Source organism: Papilio polytes, unplaced genomic scaffold (genome assembly GCF_000836215.1).
Source record: "Papilio polytes unplaced genomic scaffold, Ppol_1.0 DF824069.1, whole genome shotgun sequence".
Lineage (NCBI taxonomy): Eukaryota > Metazoa > Arthropoda > Insecta > Lepidoptera > Papilionidae > Papilio > Papilio polytes.
In genome coordinates, this window is record NW_013525135.1 from 2,328,692 (window position 1) to 2,350,423 (window position 21,732).

Below are 21,732 nucleotides of genomic sequence, written 5' to 3' on the forward strand. Positions count from 1 at the left end.
TTATTGTTGTTACTTTATATAGATGTTTGTATAATGTTTGTATAATTTAATTGCAATAAATAAATAAATAAATAAATAAATAAATAAATATCATTGAGATCCATTCAGTCGTTTAGGCTACAAACTCTAACAAATATCCATCTAAACTTTGTCATTTATAATATTAGTAAGATTAGTTTGATGTAAATGTTTTCCCTTTCCCAGTTGCTCCCCTTATTAAGAGCTTGTTATACCTATTTCTCTAAGTTTTTTTCTTTGTTTGCAGGCTGATTATGCCAATAATGCAGTCATATAGCAAAGCCGGAGACTTCACTGTGAAAGGCAAACTAAAATCAGCATTAGTTGATAATGCAATATATTATGGATCATACTTGCTTATATGTGGAATCCTTCTTATATATATTGCCTTGAAACCTGGCGTTTATTTAGATGGGCCTAAAATAAAAGCAATAGCATCTTCGGCAAGTAACACATGGGGTCTGTTTCTATTGATTTTGCTACTTGGTTATTCGTTAGTTGAAGTACCAAGGAATCTGTGGAATAACTCAAAGAAGAACTACACTCTTACGTACAGTTATTTTAAAATAGCAAAACTTAGTACAGATAAATGTGAAGCTGAAGAAACTGTGGATGATATTTTGGATGTAAGTAAAAGTTTTATAACTCAATGCTTTGAACTACGAATTTTTTATACTATATTTTTTTAAATTATTGCAGTCATTAAACTCTGTAATAGCGGCTGTTGGACCTGGTCATCCATTACACCGTCATGTTGAGACAATAGTACAGAAGTTGCCTATACAGCTAAGGGATAGACTCAATTCCCGAGTGGCTCCAGAAAGACCTACGCCACCGTCATTTAAGTCTCTTGTCAATTTGCACAAGAAGGTAAGTAATTTTTTTATATATCATAAGGTGTTGTTTGCTCGAGCCCCCTGAATCCGTCGAAATGGCGAAACCCAGGAGATTACGCACATAAACAGGATATTTCCCATTCCTATACGTTTCTTCCACCTTCAAATCTTTTCATTCCCATCGTTTCCTTTTAGAAGAGAACACATTTAGGAATTTGTCGTGTAACTAAAAATTTATTTAATTCACTTAAAATACAGTAACTGCCTGAAAAAGTCAAGGTATTTATGTGGTAATTTTTTGTTGGTTAATTATCTAAAGTTAGTGAATGTTTGGGTCCTTTTAAAATTGATTTCGTACTTGGATAAACCTTTTTAAAGCGGGTGAATTATTAATTGGGATATGAAAATCTAGACGATAAAAGCACTGCACGTGCTGCAACGCACGGAGACGCAGTGGGGGCTGATGCTGGAGCGCATCCTGCACCTGGAGGACGTGGCGAGCAGCGCGCGCGCGCCGCTCCGCCGCTTCCAGCACGCCTTCCACACGCCGCGCCCGCGCCCCCTCCGCCTGCTCTACCCGCCCCTACTCGGTAACTACCCACACTCAAAAACAAATTACAATAGCTCAAGTATTTTTTTTACTACAGCATTATATCTTACTAATCTCTCTCTCTCTCTCTCTCTCTCTCAAAAAAGTTATTTGTCGTAATTGAGTCGTTTGTATTTTTTAATTTAATGTAATAAAATACCAATTTACAAAATTAATAAAATAAAAGTAAAGAAAAAAAATACAAAAACAGTTCTCGGCTGTAAGGAAGACACTCAGTTGATACGGCATCTAGCAGCTTATTTGGCACTAGATTTGCAACAAATTTCTATAACAAATCTTATTCACAAGCACATTCTTATATGAAATCTGCGATGAACTTTTTTCTTCAATAGAGTGGTACTGGGAGTGCCTGCTGCGGCCGTACTTCCTGAAGTCGCTGGCGGTGGTGACGGGGCTGCTGTCGCTGGCCGTGGTCTGGTCGGAGGTCACCTTCTTCTGCAAGAAGCCTGTGCTCTCCATCTTCGCCAACATTGTGATCGCTGCTAAGGATACATATAATTATGCTGCTATTGTGGTGAGTAAAATTATCTATTTTTAAAAAGTAAAAACATACTATACTTTTTCTTGTGGCTTCGCTTGTGCTTTCCCTAGTTCTTTATTTATGTAAGTTTAATTATAACATAGTTATTGGGTTGCGAAATCAAATTATTTTAGTTTAAAATACAACTTTTATATTTTTAAAACAGTGCCTTAATAATCTGTCATACAAATAGACAATACTGCAATGAATGTTAAAACGATTTTTAAACACTTTGCTTTTAAATTGCAGTCCAAGTGATCATTTATGTTACACAATTTAAATGTCGTTTCAGTCTTCCGCCGTAATAGGTTTCCCTTAGATTTAGTATACATTTTTTAATAAATTGAGTTAGTAATCACATTCTCTGTATCAAGCAATAATAGATTTAATTATTTTTCAGTGGGTGTCGACATTAATAATCGGGTACATGTTCTACTGCGCGTACTCGACGGTGCTGAAGATCCGCGTACTGAACCTGTACTACCTGGCGCCTCATCACCAGACCAACGAGTACAGCCTCATCTTCTCCGGCATGCTGGTGTGCCGCCTCACGCCCGCCATGTGCCTCAACTTCCTCAGCCTCGTGCACATGGACTCGCACGTCATCAAGCAGCGCGTCATGGAGACCTACTACACGCAGGTGACACCATCATCATCTTCATCACCAGCTTACTAAAGTCCCCGGTGCTACCTCGTTGGCGACACTAAACCAGACGTGTCTAGTTCTAAGATAACCTCGAGCTGCATCATAACTTGATAATGTTATAAACTAGCTCTAGCCCGCGACTCCGTGTGCGTGAAATTTAAAAAAAAATAAAAGCAAATAGCCTTAGTTGTCTTCCAAATGGAATATGAAGTGTCACCTTAACATTTAAGGCGCTGTTACTTAAATGTCCTTTTAGTATTCGAGAGTTCGGTAACATTCGGTCTCATTAATAAATCTCTACGCTACTTTTAACTCTTTTTTTTTAATAATAGCAGATTTTTATTAATTTTACTAATATTTTCCTTAACTATTCCAACTAAGTTCTAGGCTTTTGATAGTGTATAGTTCACAATTCAAATTAGTTTCCGATGTCTCCAGATAATGGGTCACATGGACGTGCTGGGTATCATAGCGGAGGGGTTCAACATCTACTTCCCGATGCTGGTGGTGCTGCTCTGCGCCGCCACCTACCTCTCCCTCGGCAGCCGCCTGCTCTCGCTCTGCGGCTTCCAGCAGTTCGTGGGAGACGACGACCTCACCACCGACCTCGTTGATGAAGGACGGGAAATCGTTAAACGAGGTTTGCAATTAAAAAAAATCTATTTGAAGGAAATAGATTTTTTTTCTTTTTAAATACCATAAATTAAAACGGGTAGTTTTCTTTCGATTTATTGAATTTAGATTAGGGAAAAATAAAGAAAAACCAATGTTTTTTCAAAATAGTTTGTGTGTAAGGAAGAAAAGATTTTTTTGTAACAAAGGATTATGATTTTAAAAAATGTCAATACAAGTACACGAGGTGACGAACTAAACTTGACGGCTGATATATTACCTGTCAAAGAAGTTACCGGTGAAAAAATGTTTTTCACATATATTAGTTAAATGCTTACTAATATGTTGTAGAGAAACGCAAGCGGCAGCGCGCGGAGGAGTCCCTGTCGCGGCGCCGCGACTACAGCGAGCGCTACAACTACCGCACGCGCGAGCCGCACGACGCAGGTAATACGATATCACATATCGGACTGTTCTAATATTAATTAGTTTAAATGCATTATCACCAGCTGTACGTCCTTACTCTCAGTTAGACACCTAGATATAAAACCTTAATCTTTGTTTTTCAATATCATCTTTCTTCTTGATAACTTACTTTTCATTTGTTTATAATCATTTATAGAACAAGGATATTTGGCCCGATGGACAGGATGACAGCTCACTGACCCTCTATCAATATTAATGATTTCAAAAGTTCATACTGTAGCTGTCTTACGTGTTATTTATTTCGTTTTATCTATGTAGTCTATACTAATATTGTAAAGGGGAGATATTTGTATCTTTGTATTTTTAAATGTATTGAAATAACTCTAAATCTACTGAGCCGATTTCAAATTCTATCACCATTAAAAAGTTACGTTACCAGAGTAACATAGCTATATTTTTTTTTATTTTCACGCAGACGGAGTTGTTAATATTTTAGTATAGAAGTTAATCCTAGTTTAGTATGATTTTCACCGCATTATTCTTCCTCATGTTTCCATCATACTATCCAGTTATTGTGCATGTGCGTCACGTTTCAGCCCACACCGGGCTATTGAATGACGTGGACTCAGATTACTACGTGACGCCGAGCCCGGACCGAGCCGGCTCGTACCAGCAGGAGCCGTACCGCGGACTCGCCGGCTCGTACCAGCGCGCGGAGCTCCCGTACCAGGATATAGACCAGAGGTTCGGGGACAGCACTCTGCCTTCTATCAGGACGGAGTTCGAAGAACGGAGGAGAGACAAAATGACGATGCCCCCTCGAGGGCTATTCGACGACGTTTAGTAATATAAGTGTAATGAGCAAGTTTTTTTATGTACAATTATGTACTAGGTATAGAATACTCTGCTAAATGTTTAAAAAAGTTTCATTTCAAACAACTTGATAATTTAAAGTGCAATGTTTAAAAATATAAAAAAAAAATGAAATTGGTTATTTCTTAGGGCAGAAGTGTTAAGCTTTAAGTTTTTTAACATGCGTGTATCTACTTTGCATATAGGTTTCTATAGAATTATTTAAAATTTATGCCTTAGTTATTTCACTAAAATTATTTTATATTTATCAACAAAACACATATTAAAAATATTGTTGATTTCAACAAATAAATTAAAAATAGTGACTTTATAGAATTTTTAGTCAATTGTAATATAAAACAGGCATCTAGTTAAAAACCAATATTATGTCTGAAAAAGTAGATGTAAAATGTTTCAAAATCTTATTTGAATAGATATAAAAACTAAAAATATTTGCACGAAGCTTTCACATTAGCTTTTTCAACAACATATATTAAATTTATATTATCAATAGATATAAATGTATTAAAAGGAGCTTATTTGACCTAATAGTGTCAAGGTAAAAGCTTGCTCATACATTTGTTAGATGAATTGTGATTTAGGACGAATAATTTTACTTTCAACCAGGTCTAAGGGCTTTTGATGGATTTTTTTAAAGTACTTGAATATCTCTCCGAACACAAAGTATAAAACCCTTGTTGAGCCTGAATTATCACTTGATAAAGTGTTTTTACTTATTAAGTTTCAAGTATACGGCCTGGTTGAGGTGCTTACATAAGTAATTAAATTGATATATAGAGAATATGTAAATTTATAATATTAGTGGTTTATTTTATGTACAAATATTAGTAAGACTCATTATCGTGGATTATATACATATGCGGATGTTTTGAAGTTATATTTCTTTAGGAAAAGGTTCATATTCGAAGAACATAGTAGCTGATAATTTATTACCTATCTTAACTATCTGTAGACGAATTCAATAGAAATAGGTAATTATAACAAACCTAAACAATGTTACCTTTATAAGACTAAATACAGACTTATTAAAAAAGATATGTCTATATCAATTTGAACATCATGTTCCAAAAATCCATACAGACTTACAAATAAACGCGGTATAAAGTTAAACTTAGGAATAAACTGAGTATAAGCAAATATTAGTACAAACTTTGCTTATACTCAGTTTATTCCTTACTTCAAGTTTATACTGCCTTTATTTGTAAGGCTGATGACAATAAACGACATTCAGATAGTGTGTACATAATTTCTCATTTTTATTGTATTCAATCAAACATAACATTTAATAGTTTATGGCATATTCATGTTGTGGTATTCTGTTAAAAAACTACAGAAACAGTTATTCATAAATCTCTGCAATTAAATAGAGATTTTTTTTTTAATTCAAAGAAATATAACTTGTGCCGCGTGAACAGGGTTCCACGCGCCCTCTTTTATATGTTTAACTTTGACAGCTACAGTATTTCGTTGACAAAATTTCAGCTGTTCCTCTGGTATTAAAAAAAAAATACTTCCTTTGGCAAAAAAAACTCCTGTGCTTCAGTGTAAACGGACCCTTAGCTTTACTATTCTAACTTATATGTAACTTGATCTTGCCCGCGACTTCGTCCATCTAATATCAAGATAAAAAGAAGCATATAATATTCTCGTTTTTCAGCTACCCATCAGTGAAAGTCAGTTCGAAATCGGCCCAGCAGAAACAAACGCGGCTTGCGGACAGACAGACAGACAGACAAAAAATGTTTAAAAACGATTTTCGTTATCAGCAACGCAAATACATCTTTCCGAAATCTAGGATTTTTCTTTTGATATTACAAACAGACAATGTAATTTTATTAAATTTATAGATTAGAAGCTGTCTAAGTTTTTCATGTAAATGTAAAGTATAGTACGTAAGAGAATTTTGTATTTAGCGAAGTGTTTGTTTCGCTCGTCCATTCTTGTCAACTTTAGTGTAGGAGCTTGTTTGTTGCTTCAGCCGCTATTATTTAGTATAGTTTATTGCATATTTAAATCGATCATGTTTTATTGTTGACGTTTTGTTCCATTCCATAGATTTATGTGATGCGGTGGCATTAAATTTTTATGTGATATTGTTTTTTTTTTAATAAAAACCCCAATTCATTTTACATTTTACTTCTAATATAAATGCAAAAGTTTAGATGGATGGATGGATATTTGTTTGAAGCCTAAACTGCTGAACGGATTTCTATGAAATTTGGCATAGATTTAGAGGATAGTCTGGAAGAACACAGGCTACTTACTTTTGTTTGTTTTTTTATTCCACGTAGTCGGAGTATTAAATAAAAATACCGATAACTAAGATGAAAAAATCATTTATTACACCTTATTACATTACACTTTGTTATAAAAATGGTAACATTACTTATTAATGTAAGTTTTAATACTTTCCACTTTGGTTCTTAACTCGTGCGAGGAATCCTTCGCGAGATCCGGCGCGTACGTCTGGTAGATCTCTTTTAGTATATTTAGTTCTTCTGTCTTGTTTAATTCTAAAAAGAAATAATACAATCATATTAATATCATAAATGTGAAAGTTTAGATGTATGGAGGGATGGTTGTTAGAGTTTGTAGCCTAAACGGCTCAACGGATTTAGATGAACTTTGGTACAGATGTAGAGGATAGTCTGTAAGAGCACATAGGCTGCATACTTTTGTCTTTTTTTTTTTAATTCCATACGGAGTCACGGAAGTAAGCTTGTTTAACAATAAACATCGAAGATTTTTACTTTTCGTTATTATAAAATGTAATTTGTTACCTGTCAGCTGTTTTATTAGTATCTCTAAAATATTGAGCGCGTCTTTTCGATGTCTCACTTGGTTACTGTTCTCTGAAATAACAGTTGCATTATGTTACCCTTAGTGACCAACAGGAATCTGAGAGCGATAGCAAAATGTGGATTTTTAGAACTATTTATAATTACGAAAATTTTATGTTCTGTTAGCAGTATAAAATAACTGGGTTTCTATTTCTTACACAGACATACTAAATCAGAGATCTATATAACCCCAAATAAACTTCAAAATATAGATACTGCTTAGTTAAACACGTGTTTTAAGATAAAAATGATGTGTTTGAAATTTTTTTATGGTAACGCCTAATATATTTAAGTGGCATCTCGCTTTTATAAAACAACAAATCAAAGAACACATACTTAACGTATAATCAACGACTTTAGCCGCATTTGTGGTGATATTTGCGATTGCTTTGTCGCGATCTGCGGAAGTAATGACAGGGGTGGCATTGGGTGCAGGTGCGGTGTCATCAGTGTCCATTGGCTGTCCGCGGGCGCGCAGCACCTCCAGTTGTGGTAACACACTGGCCATGGAGCGCAGTAAAGCGAGTTGTGTCGTCCGTGTGGAGGTCGCGTAACACTGGGCGCAGTGCTCGAAGAATTCCTGCTGATATTTGTCTGTAACAATTAAAATTGTATTCTTAGTTTATCATATTGATGAAGTATAATCGAAATTTTTGAATTAAATTTAGCTGAGCCTGAGATACACCAGTAATCAATCTTTAAGATTTAAACTATCAAGCCGTGTCCTTCATAGACAGAGAGTAGCTTAGACCACATTAGGAAATTCTATACGATTCTCAATAAAAATATGAAATAGCGCGATAATGTGTAGAATTTGACGTGTATTCCTTATATTCAAGCGTTTATTTGGTATGGGACTAAAACATATGGCTCTTTTCAAAAGTGTTTTTCATAATACTTTGGCATTTCAAGGTCATCCATACATGCCCTATCCTCGTTTCTAGCTTTCAACACAGTAAAAGAGTGTGCGTAGATATTTGTAAAGTATACATTGTGTGTGGGGGTCCTTGGGCCAGGCGTTGCCAAGCAGCTCGTAGGCGGCCTCCTTGAGCGCGGTGAGCTGCTCCGCGCGCCGCCGGCAGCTCTCGTTGTCCTCGTCGTCTGAATCCTTCTCCATCGATGACTCGTCCTTAATACCAACAATAATTATTTACAACATATACAGATAGAATATTTTTAAAATCAGACTGACGTAGATTAAATTATATTTCTGCGCTGTAGTTTTTAACATTTACAAACTATCCATTGATTTCAAGACAGAGTAGTGATTTTTATATTAATAGTGATTTTTTTTTATTTTAAGTATTTCATATGACGAAATAAACAAAAGTAACAATTAAATCCATTGAGCCAAAGTTTACATATTGATGAGTAGACAGTAACTTTAACAAAACTTTTTTTTTGTTTAAGAAAAAAATTTAGTAGATGTTTGTAAATTTACTAATATTTTCTTTAACTATTACAACTAAGCTCTAGTGATAGGATATGATTCACGACAATAGATATGATATGTGTGACTGCAAGATCGGTAATCCATATCCCAAACCATTAGGCTATTGGCGTTTTAGAGTTTGCGTCTATTAATTATCTTACTAATATAATAAATGCGAAAGTTTAGGTGGATGTTTATTTGTTAGAGTGTGTAACTTAAACGGCTGAACGGGTTTCGGTGAATTTTAGTATAGATGTAGAGGATAGTCTGGAAGAACTCATAGGCTCTTGTTTTTTTTTAATTCCCCGCGTACGGAGTCGCGGGCGAAAGCTAGTCAAAGTACCTTGGTGAGTATGAGTTTGACGATGTCATAGACGTGTTGGAAGACGTCGCAGCGCGTGGCGGCGAGCGCGCGGCCGAGCGCCGCCAGCGCGCGCCGCTTGTGCGCCGCCTCCTGCTTGCGGCACTCCGCCAGCAGCAGCGACACGCACTCGCCGGCGAGACTCGCGTTCAGAGGACCCTCGCCCTCCTTCACACTGGAATACATGAAACAAGAAATTATAGTTTGTCTAAATTTTATTTTATTCTTTTTTTTTTAAATAAATTCTTTTGGTAATTTAGTAAGGATGGATTGTGTAAAATCTGGCATCTTTTCGTTTTATATTCTTATTAATGTTGGCATCAATAGATTAATAGTTATAACCTATTAATTAAAAAACACTGTTTTCTCAAATTAATAATAACCTGCAGAATGATTACAAATAATGAAAGTAAATAAAAACTTATTACCCTCTCCTTCCCCAAACCCCCTAGAGGAAAACCTATATCTTTACTGAATTATAAAGAAAGATTTGTAGTTTTGTATGTATTGAAATAACTCAAAAACTACTCGATTGAGTTTAAACATTCACCATTAAGCTACGTTATCAGTTTAAATATATTATAAACTAGCTTTAGCCCACGACTTCGTCCGCGTGAAGTTTAATAGTTAAAAATTTTCGTTCGCCCCTTTTTTCCACCTATTAACTTAGTAGTAATTTTCGTAATAACAGAAATCTACTGATGCAAGATTCTGAATTTCTAAGCCCAATAGTTTGTGCGTTGATTTCGGTTACCTTTACTATGTTTTCGCGATATCTTTATAATTTTTAATTTAATTCAATACATACAAAAATAGAAATCTTTCCTCTTTATAATATTAGTATAGACTAACGTGCAGAGGTCTGCGAGTGCGTCCAGTAGATGATATTTCCCGTCGAAGGTCTTGCCGTGCGCGGCGGCGAGCGCGGCGCGCAGCAGCGGCTCGCGCTCCTCGCCCAGCCCGCACGACACCTCCGCGCACAGCGTCTTTATAGCAGTCGCACCCTGAAAATAATATAATCTTACTAGTCTTACTAATATTATAAATGCGAAAGTTTAGATGGATGGATGGATGGATGGATGGATGGATGGATGGATGGATAGATGGATGGATGGATGGATGGATGGATGGATGGATGGATAGATGGATGGATGGATGCTTGCGTTTGTAGCCTAAACGGCTGAACGGATCTCCATGAAATTTGGCACAGATTTAGAGCATAGTCTGGAAGAACACATAGGCTTTTTATCCCTGGAATAGTTACGGTTCCCGTGGGATTCATTAATTTAGTTTTTTAATGTTCACTCGATCATTCTGCAACGGTTCAACATATCTTATTGAATTTTGGCACAGATATAAAACAAAGTCTGGAGCACACATGGGATAAGCTTCATCCCCGATAAATTTCCGGTTCCCGAGGGATACGTAGCTTTTTGTAATTTATATAGTTTGTATGTTTTCGAATACCACGCGGACGAAGTCGCGGGCAACAGCTCGTTAAAACAATAAATAGGAAAGTTTGGATAAATTGTTAAATATTTCCAATACTGCTTAACGGATCTCGATGAAATTTGGTGATAGTCTGGAAAAGCATACAGGCTATAACTAAGTTAGTACTAAATATATTTGTAATTATAAGTCATACACACGTAAACTATTTTTATATACGAGTGAATAGAGAAAAAAATTCTATATGTACATCTGTTATGTTAATTTTTTTTCCCTGCCTTACAACGAACCGAAGGAAAAAGGAAAGGGAAATGAAAATGATTAGCACTATTTGTATCCACAGAGTGGGAAAGCAAGTGGTAGAGAAATTGTGAAGCAAAAAACCAAAGAAAGTTTTGATGAATTGAGCGAAAGATATGCTTAAGAAGGGAGTGAATTCAGATATTACGGCTGATAGATATGTATGGAAGAGCAGAAAATACTATGTTAATCCATAGTTTTAGACATGAATATATATATATGATAACTAACTCCCGCCAGGATGGCGCACTAATTCTCTAATATGTTTGTATGACATTGACAGATATCATAGGGATGGGACGTGTGTGCGGATGATCTAGTGTTGGTCCGTTCGCCAGCGTGATATCAATTTTCTTTTAGGGACAAAGAGCAAGTTGACTGACGGGGATGTGGGGAGAGGGAGAGGGAGGGAGAGAGAGAGAGGCGGAGGGAGGGAGGGAGGGAGAGAGAGAGAGAGAGAGAGAGACCTGTATCTTGGTGTTCCAGGTGGTTGCGGCGAGCGCGGTCTCCAGACGGCGGCGCAGCGCAGGCAGGTGGCGCCGCATGCCGCTCTCGCGCGCCGGGCTCAGCTCGCCCCACAGCTCAGAAAACATCTCCACGGTACTCGACTCTACACACATCATATATTTATATTATAATTTTGGTTTAAAAGCGACAATGGCGCCTGTTAATACACCGTTATGCATAGTAGAGAGTTAAATTAGTAGAGATTTAAATTCACTACCCGCATAAGATTGACTATACTAAACAATTAACATAGCTATTTAGCACAAATCTATATTAAAATCATAAAATTTTTATGTATTTGATTCACGCAATAACTACTGGGTCGAATTTAAACATTCTTTAACCGTTAGAAAGGTAATTAATCTGTGAGTAATATAGGCTGTATTGATAAATTTAACGTGGACGAAGTCGCGTGCAACAGCTAGTACTACATAAGTATTTTGACCTTTTATTGTCGAGAGAGAATCTCCCAAAGATACCTTGCCTTCTGGGGAGAATGTAGTGTTGTGTGGGATTTGACCCACGAAAACCCCATTGGTAACCATCAAGTGAAATGGAAAAATCTAACTAACCTAATCGCATTGTTAGTGTCAAATAACATAAAACCTCAGAAATAAATGTTAAAATTGCACTACATCCAAAAATAAATACAGTAGAACCTTGATTACTCGAACCTCTGTAACTTCAAAAAATAATATGTTCCCTTCCAATCAGAGCCCAAAACCTCTACAACATAGACTCTTGATAATTTAAAACCTCTATAACTTAAAATATTTTGTTTTCCTTGGACTTTAACTTATCGAGGTACTACTGTACTTTACATTAAAGCTTTCATATATCTTAGCGACTCTTAATTTCATATGAGTTACAGCTTAAAACACACAGTTTCACCTTCATCTTTAGGCGCGTGCATAGCTAAGAAGACGACCGGTGCGAGGATGTCCTCATTATCCTTGAGATGGTCAGCCTTGGCCTTGGCGATGGCGCGCAGCATCAGCGCCACCGCCGACCGCGACACCTCGTCCTCCTTCGTCTCGTACAGATTTATCAGTTTCTTCATCAACTTCTCTATTGATTGAGGCTAAACAGAATTTTATTTATTATCTATACTATCTATACTTGATATTATAAAGAAGAAAGATTTGTATTTTTGTATGTATTGAAATAACTCAAAAACTACTGGGCCGATTTTAAAAATTATTTCACCGTTAGAAAGGTAATTTATCTGTGAGTAACATAGGCTATATTTTTTAATTTCACACGGGCGAAGTCGCGAGCAATAGCTAGTTATAGATAATTCAGAAATATTTTGTAAAGTAAAAAGTTTTCAAACATTTTAAACTTTAGATTTAAAACAGAAAACAGTAAACCCGTCCAACGCCCATTCCTATAACAATAATTCCGTACCATATAACGCGGAAATTACCTCCCATAACATGGGTATTGCAAAAAATAATCCACTTTTTCCTTCATCAAATCCACTTTTCCTTCCCATCCGAAAGGATGACGGTGGAGGAGCATAGAAAAGGGAAATATCATATTTATGCGCGTCTCCCCTTCCTTCCAACATTCCAACTAAGCTCTAGGCTTGGCTTGTGGCGGAATTCGAGCCCACGACCCTGATCGGAAATCTGTATACCCAACCATTAGGTTTACCTTAGCGAAGGCAGAAACTTGTCCCAGCGCTTCCGCGTAGTTCTTCCTAACAGTGGGGTTCCTGTCGAAGGCTCCGTTGAGGAGATGTGTCATCAGCTTGCCGGCGACGGGCTCCAGGCCCGCGCGCAGGTAGTGCGCGGAGAGCACGATGAAGTGCGCACACGCCACCTTCGTGCCCAGCTGCGGGGACCTCATCAGCTCCAGGATCGCGGGCAGCATCTCCTTCATACTGTCTATCGTGATGTATGGCATGCACTGCAAATTTTAAATTAAATAAATTATAGTCTAAATTGTAATTCAACTAATAAGTAATTTTATGAATAAATCTACTCATACTATAAATGTATCTCTAAAAAATTGATAAACAAATTGGAAAAAATAGTAATGCGGGAAAGAGACAAAAACTACAAGTTAATAAAAGAAAAACGTAAAGTTGCCATTTATTTTACTCATAAACAATACTCTACGAATATCTTGCGTTGTTTTTTTTTAATTTGTATTTTGATATTAGAAATAGAAAATTTTATAAAATACTATTATGTAATAAAATACATTTCTCATAATTTCGCGCGGATAAATTCAATCGTGAACGTCTTTTCTGAGAAATCAAGAGATATAAGGGCATTGCCACACTATCGCAGCATTTTAACATTACGCCCTATCATTGTTTTTCTATAGTAAAAACGCACCAGTCTCCAGTTTGCCAAAAGGTTTTGCAAAATATATTAGTAAAAATAATCAGAAAAAAGAACAAAAAAAGAAGAAAAATGAAAAAATGAAAAAACACAAAACATTAAAAAATGGAACAAATTACTATAGCACAAGGATTACGCAACAAAAAAAAATCAGTAGTAAGACTTCCAAACCCACCTTGACGACAGTATCCGTGGTATAATGATGTTTAGTGGCATTAGCTCGCAGATCGTCGAGCACCTCGCGCGTGCTGGAGTCCGCGAGCACGGTGCTGAGGTGCGACAGGCGCGCCGACTCCAGCTCGCCCGCCGCGCCCAGCAGCGCCGGCACCAGCCGCGACACCAGCGCGCACACCTGCTGCCCGCACGACGACACCAGCCGGGATATCGTCAACAGGCTGGAAGGGACAAACATCTGGAACTAAGGGCACTCGAACACCTTTCAGACCGATCAGAGTTTCAAAAGCTATAAGCCCTGAAAGTTATTCCACATTGCGGCGATGCAGAACCAATAAGACCGAGTGTTTATTATCTGTGCAAAATATGGACGGTCAATGGTACGCGGTTTTATTATCCAGTTCGTTTGCACTTACAGTTTCTAATTGGTTGTAAGAGCGTAGTTTGTTGCAAGACACTAGTTAATATTTCTGTAAATAGAACACTGCAGATTTCCGCCTCTATATATTAAAAATGTCATTAAATATTGTTATATCGGACCTGACGCTGCGCACTTCCTTGACGAGGTTGGTGATGCCGGTGTCCAGCAGCACGGGCAGGATGGCGCTCAGCACGCGCTGCCCGTCCTTGCCCTGCGCCGCGTCGCATGCTTGCACGCACAGCTACACACACACACATTAAATATAGAGAAACAATAAAAAAAACTGTTATTGCTCATCTTTATTGTATTTTCAACTATCTTTAGCCCGCGACTCCGTCCGCGTGGTATTAAAAAAACCGATATGCTATGTCGATGGCTATGTCTTCTCCTAGACTATCCTCTATATGCTAAAATTAATTAAAAACGGCTCATCTCACGCTTTTATCCTCCGGTTACGGCACCGACTAGGTTCAGACCCTTCGGGGGTCCTTCTTCAGGGCGAGTATTAATTACCTCCTCTACATGCATGCCAAATTTCATCGAGATCCATTCAGCCGTTAAGCATACAAACTAACAAACATCCATCCATCCATCTAAACTATCGCATTTATATTAGTAAGAAGTAAGATAGGTAGTTTCTAAGTGTAACCTTGGAGAGCACGTTGGCGGTGGCGGCGGCGGCGAGGCGCGTGCCCTCGTGCACGTTGTCCATGACGCGGAACAGCTGCGCCCACAGCGCGCCCAGCTGCGCCAGCGACTCCTGCAGGCTCCGCGCGCCCCTAGTAACACCAAACACTTACACAAGCCATCCAATTATGCCAAACAACGTAACAGTGGTACAGCCCACTTTTACAAGCGTTATAAGCCATCGTTTGAATCCGTCAAAACAGCGACCGTAGACCATAGACATTCACAATTGCAGATGCGGTGCCTAATCCTAATTGACGGAGGAGACGCACATGAAAAGGATAAAGCGGGCTTTACCCCTGTTAAACATCTTTGCACGAATGGGTCGGCTCACCCGGTGAAGTACCACGACCACACAGATGGCTGGAAGGAAGTGGGAGCAATTCTGCGTACATTGTGATGAGTGTGGTGCTGGAGGACTTTTAGGCCCTTTCCTCACTTTTCTTTGACGAAAGGATGGGAAGAAAAAGCAGATTTGACGGTAGAGGAGACGAATTGGAGGGGCGAATTCCCGTGGTCGCGTACGTTTTTGTAATAAAATATTTGAGTATACCTTACCTCAAGAGATCAGACAACGCGTTGCAGCAGGACATCCTGACCCTCCACTGGTTCGACGTCAGATTCGCCACGAGGTCATCTAATATCTCCTTGTGGTATTTTTGAACCTAAAACAAAACAAACTGTAATTAAGAACTGCTTTTCCAGGAATGTAGTAAGCTAGATGAGAAAAGTCCAAAAACTTTATGCTTAAATGACAATAAAAGCTTTCCCATTGGCTAATGCTAACTTAAGTAATCATGGCGACTTTGACTCCTTACTATTTTCCTATTGGCTTGTAGATTTTGGCTAGGGACAGCCAATATACAGCCAAAACACAAAAGCAAAAGCTTTTGTACAAGTAGGGACAAAATGTCCAAAAATTTCCCCTAAGTCTAGTAGCATGAAAATATATGTCTTTAACACGTATCGTAGGTGTAGGGCATTTTATTAAAACAGGAATTATAAAAAAATATACCATAATTACTGACATCCTACATAACATAGAAGTGTTTACGCTTTATTATATTGGTAGAGGCAAATATAGATGCACTAGCTGTCACCCGCGAATCTGTTCGCGTGCAATTTAAAAAATAAACCAAAAATGAGTAGCCTATATGTTCTTTCAGACTATATTCCACATCTATGCTGAATTTCATCGAGATCCCTTCAGCATTTTAGACTACAAACTCAAACAAACATCCATCCATGTAAAATTTCGCATTGACAATATTAGTTATATAGGTTCGATGATATTTTATTAGTTACTGACCGTGTGCTGTGTGTTGGGCACTATGGCGTGCCAGATGCTGGCCATAGAGGTCTGTATGCGGGGCGTGGGGTCGAAGCGGTAGCGGTAGAGCCGCGGCACTATCCGCGGCAAGTGCTCCGCCAACTGCACCCCCGCCTGCAGCGCTATTGAATGGAAACCGAACGCCGCGCCTGGACAAATAAATATTTATTTAACAACCAGCTTTCGCCCAGGCTCAACTCTAACAAACATCCATCCATCCATCTATTTAAACATTCGCATTTATAATATTGGTATGATGTACAATAAAAATTAAATTAAAAAATAGAATAACAGATAATGATAATGTAATTTGATAATTTTATTTATTAAAAAAAAACCAGAGCATAAAGAACATAAGTTATGGAATGACAATATGTTACTTAGTACATATATACTTAAAAAGTGTCTTTAATAAAGATAAAAAAATGTAATGAAACAATGCTTTTACTTTTTCATTACATTTTTTATATAGTTACAGATCACATATAATTTATAAAATTATAATTAGTGTGATTACTTAGGTATGGCTTTTTGAATTTAACATAGTAAAAGTTAGTTTCATTAAATTCTGGTACACATACATTTTAGCAGTAAGAGTGAGATATTTACCAAGGGATTAATTTAAAAATAATGTTACCTTTCTTTGAATTCCAGACAGAGTTGTGATGTGCGAGATGCATGAACTTGTACAGTAAATCTGGCTGATTCAGATCCGAAGCTAGAGAGCATAACTCCTTATACGTTGACAAATTGCCCCTATATCAAATTTTACGTATAAATATTATTTTCCTACATTAACTATACTTTTTTTGCACATAAAGTGGAACAACACTAATATTATAAAGAGGAAAGATATATATTTTTGTATGTTTTGAAATAACTCAAACTCCTGCGTTGATTTTAATAATTCTTACAACATTAAAAAGCTATGTTATCAGTGAGTAACAAATGTTACATTTTTATTATTTTTAATCAGTTAGAACTATAGGTAATAATTTGCTATAGGGGATCCATTTATATAAAACTAGCGACTCGCCCCAGCTTCGTCTGACTGGCAAAGAATACGTCTATACGATATCTTTTCTTCTACGATATTCGGTGACAATGTAGTTTTCTAATACAGTAGTATCTCGATAAGTTAAAGTCCAAGGGAAACACAAAATACTTTAAGTTATCAAGGGTCTATGTTGTAGAGGTTTTGGGCTCTGGGAAGGGAACATATTGTTTTTTAAGTTATAGAGGTTTGAGTTATCGAGGTTCTACTGTAGTTAATTTTTTTTTAAATCTGGTGAGTAGTTTTGAAGCACATCCAATTCAAACAAAAGTTCAAATCTTTTCCCTTTATAATACTATTATACATGATATAAATGTAATGTTTAATAATTAAAATAATTAGTTATTGAATAACCAACCCTGTGGGAGCCTTCCCGAGCTGTCCCTCCTCAAATATCTTTGTATCATCAGTGACCTGTGCCACGGACCGCTTCCCGCTGGTGAGCTGGTCTATGATCTCCCCCACCAGCGCCTGCTTGCGACTCTCGTCTGAGTTCTGGTACACGAGGCTCAGACCTTTGCTCGCCACGTCTTGGACTATATCTGTATATGAAAGTAAATAAATTACTATAACAAAATAAAAAAAAATAACTAATGTTTATGATTATAATAGTAGAGCTAATTTTTTATGCAAGTTTAAAATGAATAACTGTTTGTTTTGAAAAACTAACCTAGAGTTTTCACAATAAATTATTTTGGGGCAACATATAATAGTTTTTAGCGACTTCAAAAAGGAGGTTCAAGATTCGATTGCTTTTTATATCTGTACATTGGTTACATTAGATATTTCTTCTGAAAAAAACTTACCACTATTCTCCGAGAGGTAATCCATAAATACATTCTGCAGGAGTTGCAGGCTGTTTCGTATTGGCTCTCTATCGGAACAATTCTTTAGTAACGCTAACAACCAAATACTAGTCGCCTGGAAATTAAATCAATATATTAGGTTGTAAAAAAAGTATCAAAGACATTTAAGAAATATATACATAATAAATATCATTTTTTCTAACTTTGAAATGCACTATGTTAGATGTCAAGTATAGTGCCATCTCATGTACTTATATTGATACGTTATAAAACATTTTTCGAAATTATAATAAGGGCCATATTTTCTTATAAAATAAACTAATTGAATCTTTACTAGTATAAAGCGTAAACACACAAAACTTTGTGGCGTATGACGTCAGTAATCACAGTATAATTTTGAATAACTCTTGCTTTAATAAAAAGCCATACACTTACGACACACTTTATATTTTCATGCTTTTGAACTTCCAGGTTAAAAAAAATTAGAAAAAACCTTCATGTGAGAAAGGGACCATAAACTACAAGCTGCCAACATTAAGAAAGCAAGGTTATTATGAAAAAGGTAATTTTGACATTTGCAATTGACAATTTGACAAATGTAAACAATAATATAGATTTCGTAATTTCATGCGAATGAAGCCGCATGGGAACAGCTAGTTAAATATAATTTAGTATTGGCAATTCATTTAATTCCGGTAATATTATGCTTCTTCAATATATTTTTTGAATACCTTTAACAAGTATCTAGAATTACAATAAAATAATCAAGAGAAACCTGTCTTGAATGTGGATGCGGATGTTTGCCAATTTTAAACAATTCTTGTAACAGCCATTGTAGTAGTTCATCGTTTTCTTTCAATGCATCTAAATCTCTTATTTTAGCATCACCCTATAAAAAACATAGAGCATTTAAAAATGGACTATCAAATAAAAATATGTTAACACATTTGTGATTAAAATCTCACCTCTCTAGGTAATTCAGTCCATAAGTCTCTATTTTCATTTGAGTTAACACCTTCAACACAAAGAACGAGCGATTCTCCGATTTGTAAGTGAATTTCGAATTCTTTACTCTGAAAAAAAAACGAAAAATAAAAAACCGTAAACAAAATCACTAGATAATTTCCTTAATTTTGATTAGTAATGTATAAAAAGTTTTGGATTAATAATTTTAATAATACCTCACTTCTTACTAATCTTACGACTAGTATATAGTATATATGTGGAAACCCTTACGTATAAATATCACTGCATACCTCGGCTGACACCGACATCAAAGTAATAATAATTGTACAATGTAGACATAAGAACTACAATAAGGGAGGTTTACTATTTTCAAGGAATTATTACGTTACTTTTTAGTGTACTGTTTTTTTTTTTTGAGAATATTTCGTTTTTAGTGTATTTTGTTTTTTTGAATTCTCGGACAAAAGGTACAAAAACCGATAATACATACATCTTTAGCCATTTGCAGGAATCCTTTTACGATTTGTTTCGAAAACGTCAATCTTTCTCCACAACACATTAGACCTAAAGTATACAGCGCCCTTTCTTTCACTTTAGAAGGTAGTGTTGGATTGCCAACAATTCTGAACAATCTCTCAGCGACTGTATACTTTGTTACTTCATCTTCTGTTACTATGTCTTTTTGGTTAACATTGAACGGATTGTCTGTCTGTACAGCTTCTTGTTTTGTATTAATATTAAGTAATGGTAAAGCACTGCATCTTACTAACAAAGATACTGAACTAACTGATGTACTGACTAGTAATGTCTGGGAACTCGCGAGGAAATTACCTGGAAGAAATTATAATCACTGCCAACATTGAATTAAAAAAAATCGACAAGAGTTAAAGAAAAACACAGACTAAAAAAGTTTCACAACCAAAGAAATTGACATAACTTATCTTCTATTATCATCTATAATGATATTATAAAAAGGAAAGATTTGTATTTTTGGATTTTCATAAATTAACTCAAAAACTACGGCAAAAGCTAGTACTTTATATTTCAAATCTGTTATAAGTTTTTGATTGATTATTATTTTTTAATTTCACAGGGACTCACAATTGATTATATGGTCCAATTTATTTTCCTAAACACATTCTTACACAAAACTATATTTTTTATTTAAATTAAATTAAACAGAAAAACTCACCCAAACACAAAGCGGCATCTTGATAAGGCTCCCAGTTTGACGGATTGAATCCTTTGCCGCCAAATTTGCCGCGCTTTGACAGCGCTATACAACGTTCACAAAGATGGCTGAACGCGGAAATATAACCGCACTGAGCTTCTAAACCTTTATTACCACGACTTTGAACTACGAATTCTTTTATTTCCTTCTCAATTGCTGATTTATTACTCGTATTTGAGGTTATAATCGCAAAAATAACCGCGGCAATATCACGAATGTCCTCTTTCGTGCTTGTTGTGAAGAGATTCATAAAGAATGGTAGTAGAGATACGTATTTTGATGCCATTATTTCTGGCACGCAGCCAACGATATCCAAAAAGCATGTTAGAGGCATCAATTCTGAAATTTAAAAAAAAATCTTTTTATTTTTTATTCATTTTCTGTTTTCAAATTTTGGTAGTAACTATTTATGCAAAATATTACCTGGACATGCATTAAGTAGTGACGTAATCATAGTCAGATATCGTTCAAGTACTTCACTTTCTAGTAAGTTCTCTCTGAAGTATTTAGCGAGCAGAGGTGAATTACTATTGGGATGGTTAGAGCAGTCCTTTAAGTTCGCGTCTCGGTTCAAACACATCCTCATATACCTTAATATCTGTGGACCATACAGTATTTTAATAAATACCCCATTAATTCATACCTAAAATACTTAGGGGAACAATTTAAATCAAATGACATTTTATATTTTACTACAGGTCAAGTCATTCAAGCTACAAAAGGTCACAAAGACCAAAAGATAAAAAATACTCACTTCTTGGTATGTTTTTGGATGGAACTGCAGTAGATGGTTTCCAATAACATATCTGTGCTTTGAATTTGAGCCTTTCTTTCTCTTTTGTATCTGTTCCCAGACGTAATTAACTACGTCTTTGAAACTGGGTGTTTTCAACTCAGCTATTGAATCGCTGTCTTTCCGAGCGGTGCCCTCGTCTAAGTTGACAACAGCTGTCTCTTTCTTACTCACGTTGTTCACAACGTCTTCTATCTCGCTCGCACGTGATGTTCCGTATAGACATTTTTGTGATTCGGTAACAATGTCGTCTTGACTGTTTAAAAATTAAAAAACAAATTAACTACTGGCAGAAGTAAAACTTATTTTAAGTTAAAAATAAAACAAACGCACTAAGACAAAGAGCGAGTGAAATGTAAGGTTAAAATTCAATAATAAATGAGCAATCAATAAGTTATGTGATGATTGTTATAGAAAGCTGTGATTTTCTGACAGTTGTTGCCTTGGATTTCTTTTTTTTTTTTTTTTATAAGAAAAGCGGGCAAACGA

General features: G+C 36.2%; 2 protein-coding genes across 3 annotated transcripts in view; one reads left to right on the forward strand and one right to left on the reverse strand.

Annotated features, from left to right (window-relative positions):
- The window catches only part of LOC106100194 (LMBR1 domain-containing protein 2 homolog), a 10,750-nt gene extending 5,983 nt beyond the window's left edge, over positions 1–4,767 (forward strand). The window contains exons 3-10 of one of the 2 annotated variants that reach the window (XM_013278958.1): positions 266–644; positions 718–888; positions 1,267–1,444; positions 1,797–1,978; positions 2,385–2,624; positions 3,069–3,270; positions 3,594–3,689; positions 4,265–4,767. In XM_013278958.1, coding sequence (XP_013134412.1) covers positions 266–644; positions 718–888; positions 1,267–1,444; positions 1,797–1,978; positions 2,385–2,624; positions 3,069–3,270; positions 3,594–3,689; positions 4,265–4,512 — 1,696 coding nt within the window. In that variant the 3' untranslated portion in view covers positions 4,513–4,767. The remainder of the gene's footprint in view (positions 1–265; positions 645–717; positions 889–1,266; positions 1,445–1,796; positions 1,979–2,384; positions 2,625–3,068; positions 3,271–3,593; positions 3,690–4,264) is intronic. The other variant, XM_013278959.1, reaches the window with a different exon arrangement.
- Positions 4,768–6,888: 2,121 nt separating this feature from the next.
- Positions 6,889–21,732, reverse strand: part of LOC106100185 (proteasome-associated protein ECM29 homolog) — a 23,679-nt gene continuing 8,835 nt past the window's right edge. The window contains exons 15-37 of the mRNA XM_013278946.1: positions 21,205–21,499; positions 20,874–21,048; positions 20,412–20,789; positions 19,710–20,050; positions 19,219–19,326; positions 19,029–19,142; positions 18,254–18,368; positions 17,806–17,989; positions 17,031–17,149; positions 16,373–16,542; positions 15,622–15,728; positions 15,026–15,155; positions 14,496–14,617; positions 13,957–14,176; positions 13,087–13,341; positions 12,322–12,511; positions 11,391–11,533; positions 10,027–10,178; positions 9,157–9,349; positions 8,372–8,510; positions 7,718–7,975; positions 7,322–7,393; positions 6,889–7,054 (exon numbers count right to left, since the gene is read on the reverse strand). Of these exons, the coding sequence (XP_013134400.1) occupies positions 6,924–7,054; positions 7,322–7,393; positions 7,718–7,975; positions 8,372–8,510; positions 9,157–9,349; positions 10,027–10,178; positions 11,391–11,533; positions 12,322–12,511; positions 13,087–13,341; positions 13,957–14,176; positions 14,496–14,617; positions 15,026–15,155; positions 15,622–15,728; positions 16,373–16,542; positions 17,031–17,149; positions 17,806–17,989; positions 18,254–18,368; positions 19,029–19,142; positions 19,219–19,326; positions 19,710–20,050; positions 20,412–20,789; positions 20,874–21,048; positions 21,205–21,499 (4,111 nt within the window). The 3' untranslated portion in view covers positions 6,889–6,923. The remainder of the gene's footprint in view (positions 7,055–7,321; positions 7,394–7,717; positions 7,976–8,371; positions 8,511–9,156; positions 9,350–10,026; positions 10,179–11,390; positions 11,534–12,321; positions 12,512–13,086; positions 13,342–13,956; positions 14,177–14,495; positions 14,618–15,025; positions 15,156–15,621; positions 15,729–16,372; positions 16,543–17,030; positions 17,150–17,805; positions 17,990–18,253; positions 18,369–19,028; positions 19,143–19,218; positions 19,327–19,709; positions 20,051–20,411; positions 20,790–20,873; positions 21,049–21,204; positions 21,500–21,732) is intronic.